This window comes from Peromyscus eremicus, chromosome X (assembly GCF_949786415.1).
Source record: "Peromyscus eremicus chromosome X, PerEre_H2_v1, whole genome shotgun sequence".
NCBI classification, from domain to species: domain Eukaryota; kingdom Metazoa; phylum Chordata; class Mammalia; order Rodentia; family Cricetidae; genus Peromyscus; species Peromyscus eremicus.
This window is the reverse complement of record NC_081439.1, coordinates 78,440,381-78,448,638: the sequence shown is the minus strand read 5'-3', so window position 1 is coordinate 78,448,638 and position 8,258 is coordinate 78,440,381. Positions and strand designations below refer to the sequence as shown.

The window sequence follows — 8,258 nt, the reverse complement described above, 5'->3', positions numbered from 1 at the left end:
AATATACATATAAGCAAGCTTTTACAGCAATCACAATCATCTGCATGGATTAGTCTTGAAATTACACTCCAGAGAAGTTACACCAATTATTACAAGTGCACATTGTAAGAGAATAGACAAGTTAAGTATAACTTCTGTTCTCTCACATATTGAAAACAATGCTGAGTTTCTTTATCTGCTAGTGTTGTTTTGGCAGCATCACTGAAATGTGTTAATAATATAAGGTAAGTAAGTATGGTGATGACAGAGGTTTACCTTGTTACTGGGGTATAGAATTACTTCAGTAAGAGATATAAACACACACACACACACACACACACACACACACACACACACGCGCGCGCACGTGCATGCACAGATTTGCTTTTACTTCAGCTACCAAAGTAGAATGGGAAAAGGGGTAGAAAGGGAGATAAAACAATTGACCTTTCCGAAGTTTTTCACTGCCTTCTGCATAAAGAGATCACTTCCTCCCTCTGGACTCTTCTGCAGTTCTATTCCCTACCTCTCAGGGGGAAGGGAGAAAGAAGCACTAGAGTGAAGAACCAGAAATCAATATTTACCTCTCAAATCTCAATAAAGGCAATAGAATTTTCAGGCTCATCCCTAGCATATGCATGAATGTGTAGAGGTTTTCTCAAAAATTGCTATATAAAGAATTTCTATAAGGCAGATATCTATGCAGAATTAGAAAATACTTCTTAAAGTTGAAATCTAGCTGATTCTGTTAAACGTTGGTTTATTTTTAGTAATGATAAGTGCCTGTGATAGCACGCTGAAATACTAGATTAATGGTAAAACTAATTTCTGCCAAATAGATGAATCCATCAGCTTTCATTTGAGATTGGTTCTAAATACCTTGACTGGGCCTTCTCTTTCAGAGTGTGCCCAATCATTGATGTACCCGTTCTCTTGGACTTTACACTATATACACCAGAAGAGCTAGAAGTAGACACTGAAAATTCTTCCTTTCCATTCCCCTCTCTTCCTTTTTATTTTTATTTATTTATTTTTGAGGGGGTCAGTGGGGTGGGGTGGGGTGGGGTGGGTAGGTGTGACCTAGAAATTTCAGTTTTAAATTCTTTGACAGACTGGAATGTTTGTAGAAGCCTTAGGATTCTTCTATTTTTTTTTTTAATACTTTCATTTTCACAGTCAGGTCACCATATATACACACAATGACAAGTAATGTGCGTCTTTACACTACAGAGGAACAAGTGTTTTCTAATCACAACAGCTGGGTTCGGATTAGCGTACTTGCAGTACTCCTACAAACACACATTACTTCACCCAGCTCAGCTTGACCTTTGTGGAAATGCATTTATTTCCACTCAAACCCTTGAGTGTATATTTTGTTCTTCTCAAGATGGATGATTTTGTTTTCTTAAATGTCTCCACTCTCTCTGGCATCAGGAATCACTTGGATGACATGGCTCCATTGTGGCGAGAGCGTGATCTTTCCAGAGGGGCCTGTCTGTTATCTGTAGGACAAAGAGAAGAAGGGAACACACGGTGAGCTTTAGATCCTGACTATTGCACAGTGTCAGGTCGAGAGAGGTTTTCAAACAGTCTTGAAAAATCACTTCAAATGAATATGGAAATAAGCTGCAAAGAGCCCGGATCTGAGGCGTTTACACTGCAGCTGCTCGGCTGAGTTCAAGAGTTCTGCAATCAGCAAGAAATGATTTTTCTTGGTAAGCAGAGGCAGAGTGATAAAAGAAATGGAAGAATTCTCCCAAGCACAGACCCCCTTGGAAATAAGCAGGTGACAACAAAATTCCCTGGTAAAGATGTTAAATTGAAAAGATCTATGTACAGTGGTTTTTTTTTTTTTTAAAAAAAAACCTCTTTAATCCCCCATGAGTTTTCTATTTGCATGCTGGCTACCTCTAAAGGACATCAGTGTTTGCAGAGTGGGGGGGAAAGAGGTTTTTTTTTTATTTTTAACAATGATTGCAATATATGGCAATCAAAGCAGCTACTGAGTTTGCCTGATTGTATGATGTAAACAAATTCAATACATTATATAGTCATTATGGGAATGAATAATGAATGGGAACTATTCTTGGTCCCATTCCCCCTACCCATCACAGGAAGAATAATCACTGTAAAGATGACTGTTGGCACAAAGCTTGGAAAGCAAAGTTTAAAAGCATTGAAAGTTGCTGAAAATAGTTTTAGCTTTAATAGGGAAAAGGCTTACAGCTCTGCATTGTGATGATCACTACTATATTATTATCACCTCTGTTTTATGCTCAGCTTAAATGCAATTGATGTGGGTGAAAATCTCTTCCTGGCAAAAGCATAATATACTTAGATTCTCTATTTAGAATGAGACTCAGTCCCTAGAAATAATGACAACCACCAGCACTTACATAAATGCTAACACTTTACACTAGTTAATTTGCTAATTCACACAACATCCCCGGGAGGTAAGCCCATTTCATTCCATCCTATTATCTCTGTTTTAGTGATGAAGGTTACACAGCAAATCAATGGTATGATGGGAGATTATAATGCAAAGTTAATGCCTAAATGTCAGGCCTGCTTTGTTCAGAAGTAGATGTTGGAGCCTCCCAAGCTGCTATTCATTTCCTCCCTAAGATGATGATGGCCCACTAGCATATCCTGTCTCTCCATGGGGAGGCTGGACTGAGAAGTGCTGAGGTTTTGTCATGATGCCTTTCTGGGTTGTGCTATCATCTCTTGACTGATTCCCGGTAGTCTGTGGTCAATACACAGCAAAACTTTCTTGCACCCATGACCTTGGCCTCATTATCACCACCTTGTGAGTGCACTGAGCAAACTAGTCAGAAGCTTAAAGCATACTCAATGCTTCAGAATGCAATCATATTGCAGAAAGGTGAGAAAGCAAGAGGCTTTCTGTACTTGGAGATACATCTGAGTGATGGATTATTTGGGTATCCTTTTGAAGATACCATTAAAAAATCCATTATTTAATTTGTGATATGGATCACAATTCAGCTAAAAATGTGAAGATAACATTTCTGGAGAAAGGGCTTATTACTTAGATGGCACAGGTTTGCATACAGATTAGTTTGGGACTTCTTAGAAGACACTTAAAACTTCAGCTACAATCAAATGGTTCCCGTTGCATTGTGAACATTAAAACTTCAGGGTTGCTCTCAGAAACAAGAATGATGGTAGCATTCCCACAGGGTTGTGCCAGCTCTGTGGAAGAAGCTGGTGCATTGGGGATCCTACAAGCTGAAGTCAACAGGTATTCATGCTTCCCTCCAGGAATGCCTCTGGCACCCCATAACAACCATACCTAGTGGATCACCTCCAAAAGTCCAGCCTCACAGTTAAATGATAGGATAGGATGTGAGGGTTCACACCAACTTGCAATTTACTGGGGGCATTTGGTGTGAGAAAATGCTTTTGAGACAAAGCAAACTGATTAAAGGACACTAAAGCTTTTGGGAAGTGGCATAAGCATTGGTTCAGGACCAAACCTGGCTTTATAGCAGATAGGAAAGAGAACTATCTTAGATTTTTCCTTTTTTATCCCTTTGATCTCTCCCCTTTAGGAGCCTAACAGGTTCCCAACTTAATAAGATAATTACATGAAGAAGCAATTCTGTAAAGGTCACAACTTATATTTTTGAAATGTCAACCTACAATCTTGTTTATGAAGAAAAAAAAACATTAAAAACAATGGCAACAATTGCTGACCTGAATTTTTAAAAATTAATTTCCAGTTCTTTATATTTATGTTAAAACTAATTTTGTCATAAAACATATATTTGTACCATAAAGTTCTATAGATCAAGCCATAAGTGGAATTAAATGGATCTTATAAAGCACACACACACACACACACACACACACACACTCTCTCTCTCTCTCTCTCTCTCTCTCACACACACACACACACACTTCTGTATTTTCATATGCATACATAGATTTTCCATCTGTCTCCACATTATAATGGCTAATAATCTAAGGATGACAATTTTTCATGCTCAACAGTGACTTCATCTTTGAATAAGAGATTGAAGTATCACTGAATGGATTATTTGAAACATAACTTCTGTATTTATGGTATTTAATACTAATGAACCTCATAAGTCAGCATCACATTTATAAGAAAAGAACAACTGTTAGATATTATTACTGTCAGAGGTAACAGAGTAATTGGGGTAATTATGAAATTGATGGCAGTTCTTTTTGGAAACAGGTGGAGAAAATAGGTAGTGTGCTATATGATTTGAGGGCTTGTTAAGACCTACTCAGTCTAAGCTGGGGTCATCCTTGTGGATTCCTGGGAACTTCCCTATCACCCGGTTTCTCCCTATCCCCATGATGTCTCCCTCTATCATGATTTCTCTTTCATTGTTCTCCCACTCCATCCATGTTCCAGCTCGACCATCCATTCCCTTATGTTCTCATCCCCCATCCCCTACCCTCCATTGGCCCCCCTCATTCCCAGTTTACTCATTGAGATCTCATCTATTTCCTCTTCCCAGGTCGATCCATGTGCCCCTCTTTGGGTCCTTCTTGTTAGCTAGCTTCTCTGGAGCTGTGGGTTGTAGTATGGTTATCCTTTGCTTTACTTCTAGTATCCACTTATGAGTGGGTACATACCATGTTTGTCCTTCTGAGTCTGGGTTACCTCACTCAGGATGGTATTTTCTAGTTCCATCCATTTGCCTGCAAATTTCATGATGTTATTTTGTTGTTGTTGTTTGTTTGTTTGTTTTACTGCTGAGTAGTACTCCATTGTGTATATGTACATTTTCTTTATCCATTCTTTGGTTGAGTGGCATTTTCAGGTTCTGGCTATTATGAATAATGCTGCTATGAACATAGTTGAGAATGCCCCCCCCTCTGCTGGAAGTAGGATCAGGATCCATACCTGGTTCATGAGCTGGCTTTTTGGAGCCCACTACCTATGATGGGATACCTTACACAGCCTTGAGGCAAGGGGAAGGGACTTTGACCTGCCTCTACCAAATGGACCAGGCTTTGCTGACTCCCCATGGGAGGTCTTACCTTCCTGTAGGAGGGAATCAGGGGTGGGTGGGTGGGGGAAGGCTGGAGGGGTGGGAGGAGGGAAGAGGGTGATCTGTGATTGGTATGTAAAATGAATAAAAAAAATTCTTAATTTTAAATAAAAGACCTACTCAGAATCAAGTTCATTTCCAAGTCTACCAGAATTTGGTAAGCAAACCCAAGCTTATTCTTCTTATTCATGAGAGACAAGTTTTTGAAATAAATTCTTTGTGTAGGTGAGGAGATTCTGATGCTACTATGGAGACTGAGATCTTTAAAGAGTGGTGTTGAAGAGAAGGGTATACCTTTACAAAGATGCATGCTGTGGAGGCAGGTGGCCTTCAGGAAATCTTCCAAATCTTTCACCAAAGGAGAACTTAAGCCCATGTCTTGGCTTTAATATGGTTCTGTGCCTTCTATCAGGCTACTCAATTCAAACAAATGTCAAAGCTGTCCTTGTTGTTCTAAAAGCAAGAAGCTCCATGCCTTCTCTAAGCAAAAGTACATGTGGCATTCACCTCTAAACCTTTTTGAGTACTGTAGTACATGGATTAAACACACTGTGGTACTTACTGTTCTAGAATCCACTAATACAATCATTTATTTAGTGACTATTTAAACAACACATATTTTAGGAAATACACAAATGTCATTATGTTTTAGACTTATACCTAAACCTACATCAATAATTTTGTTGTTACTGTAAATGTCAAGTAAAATTACCAAAGACTAAAGACAGATTAGACATAGCCTACAACTAAGAGGACATAAATCAGACTATAAGTCTCAGTTCTGCAGTACGCAACCTGGTGGTCTGTTGTCAATAACATATAAAGTGTATGCCCAGGGCTGTATCTTGTATACTATAGGAGATGGTCAAGTTGAGACTGAAATATGATAAAAAGGCCATGTCCACTACTGCTTCCTCTCACAGTGTAATATGCCTCTGCTGTGCTCTAAAAAATAATGTCTTAAAAAAATCTTGAGCTCAAACTAGATGTGCAATATGGTATTCTACCCTTTTCTTTTATTAAATTTTAGAAATATTCTGTTATTAAATGTCTGTACTGAAAACATGATTTTAATGGCCATATATTCATTTTATATTATACAAATACATCATAATTTACTAGTCATTTCTCTTCTGAAGGATATTTAAGCTGATCCCAATATTTTGCTACTATAACAGTGTAGAAACAGTGGAGAGATGGCCATTCTTACAGTTACATACATATGTATGCCAAGTATAGAAGAGGCATTACTAAGGTATGCAGAAGTAACCCCAAATGGTATTAGAGAATAGTGACATTAATTTAAATCCAATTGGCAGTACATGAATTTGCTCGTCTTATCTCTTTGGGTAAAAATCTTTTAAAATGTGCTAATATAAAAAGTGAAAAATGACATACGATTCATTCCTTTTGCATTTTTTCAAATATTAGTGAGGTGGAACTTCCCATATATTACCTTCCATTTATTTTTCCTTTGCATGCTGGCCTTGTCCTGTGACTGTTTGCTGTGTTGTTTGATTTTGCACATGACATACTTAAGATAGCAACTGATTGAAATATATATTAGAAATATTTTCCTTAGTTTGTTGTTTGCCTATTTTGTGTTGTGGATTTCTAGGACTGTATGGTTTCTTTCTTTCCTTCTTTCTTTTCTTTTCTTTCTTTTTTTTTTTTTTACTATTTTTACATAACTAAATCTATCAACATTTTTATTTTGATATGTTCTTTTATTCTCAACTTTCTCTAATAGACATTTGTCTAACAGCCATGTCTTTAATACCCAGACATTTGATCAAGTCATCAAGTCATGACTCTTCATGGTCTTTAAAGTTTAATTCATTCATATTTAACTATTAAAATTATCCTCAACTTATTTTGTTTCATAATGTCAGATAAACTTCCACACTACTTTGTTTCTTGTTTTATTTTTTCTTTGCAAAGGACGTAGGTTGGTCCATCACAACTTGGTGAATAATCAATTACTATACAGATTTATTATATCCCTTTTATCACATATTTAAAAATTACTGGAGTTTCTATTATTTTGGCATTAGTATTATTCTGAATTTTCATACAAATGCCTTCTCATTTCATTATTTGAGCATCAAAATCATTTCTCTTTCTTTATTATTATTGTTATTGTAATAATTATTTGGCAGACATGTTCTTCCTTTATAGTCCAAGTTGGCCTAGAATTATAATCCCCTGGCCTCTGTCTCCTCAATGCTAAGATTATGGATGTGAGCTTTGTGATATATTTTAGTGCGTGTTGGAGCTAAGCCTCCATCATTTATATTTTCGTTTAAAACATACACTTTGACTGGTGGTGTGGCTCAGTGATAGAACACTTTGGCTAGCACATGAAAGGCTCTGAGTTTAATTCCTTAAACCATATACACAAAAATACTTCTGAGGCACAGATTAGCAGTAGACATTATGTTATAATAATAAAGCATCTCAAAAATAACAACTCAATAAACAAAACCAATGGATCCTATTTTTATCCTAGTGATAACTAAGTATGCAACTGCGAGTGTACTGATGTCCATGTGTGTGTCTGTGTTATGTGTATCTGTGTATAGTTTGGGGATGGAACACAGAGCCTCATGTGTGCTAGGTAAGTGCTTTACCATCGACATATGAAACATCCCCAACCACTTTTAGGGAATTCCCAGTCTTCTCATTTTCTTGAAAACTGAACAAGGCCTTTTCCCCCCACTGTCTTTTGGTAAGTTTTTCTGACAGCTTGGCCACTTTTCTTTGGGAAATAGAGCAGAGTCCAGAAATCTCGAAAAGAGCATCATCAATTAGACCTAGAAGGAAGTCTTGTTGTTTTACCCCTGTCAAAAGTTTGGGTAACTGCAACTAAATGTACACTTCTGTTACCTATTGATGAAGTCTAGTGCTTCCAGTTTGTGAATCTCATGTTCTCACATTTTGTACTATGTTTCAAATTTTGGGCATCTACCAGTTATCAGTTATCACACTATATCGACCTACTTTATTCCAGTGGAATTGTCTACATAGGACGCTATGCAAAAATGCATTTGCAGGATCCAATCAATTACCTCTCTGCTCAACAATTAAAGAGCTCTAGCCCTATCTACTCTAATGTCAAAGATATTACAGTATTTTTGAAGCTAGAAACAGGCCACATTGTACAATCCATATTCTTCACTTCATGCAAAGAAAACACAAACCTAGATTACTGTGGTAGTTCAGGTTGGCAGA

General features: G+C 37.3%; 1 protein-coding gene across 2 annotated transcripts in view; it reads right to left on the bottom strand.

Moving 5' to 3' along the window:
• Window positions 1-1,295: 1,295 nt before the first annotated feature.
• The window catches only part of Diaph2 (diaphanous related formin 2), a 752,478-nt gene continuing 745,515 nt past the window's right edge, over window positions 1,296-8,258 (bottom strand). For both annotated transcript variants that reach the window (XM_059251575.1, XM_059251574.1), the window contains one exon: window positions 1,296-1,481. In XM_059251575.1, coding sequence (XP_059107558.1) covers window positions 1,417-1,481 — 65 coding nt within the window. In that variant the 3' untranslated portion in view covers window positions 1,296-1,416. The remainder of the gene's footprint in view (window positions 1,482-8,258) is intronic.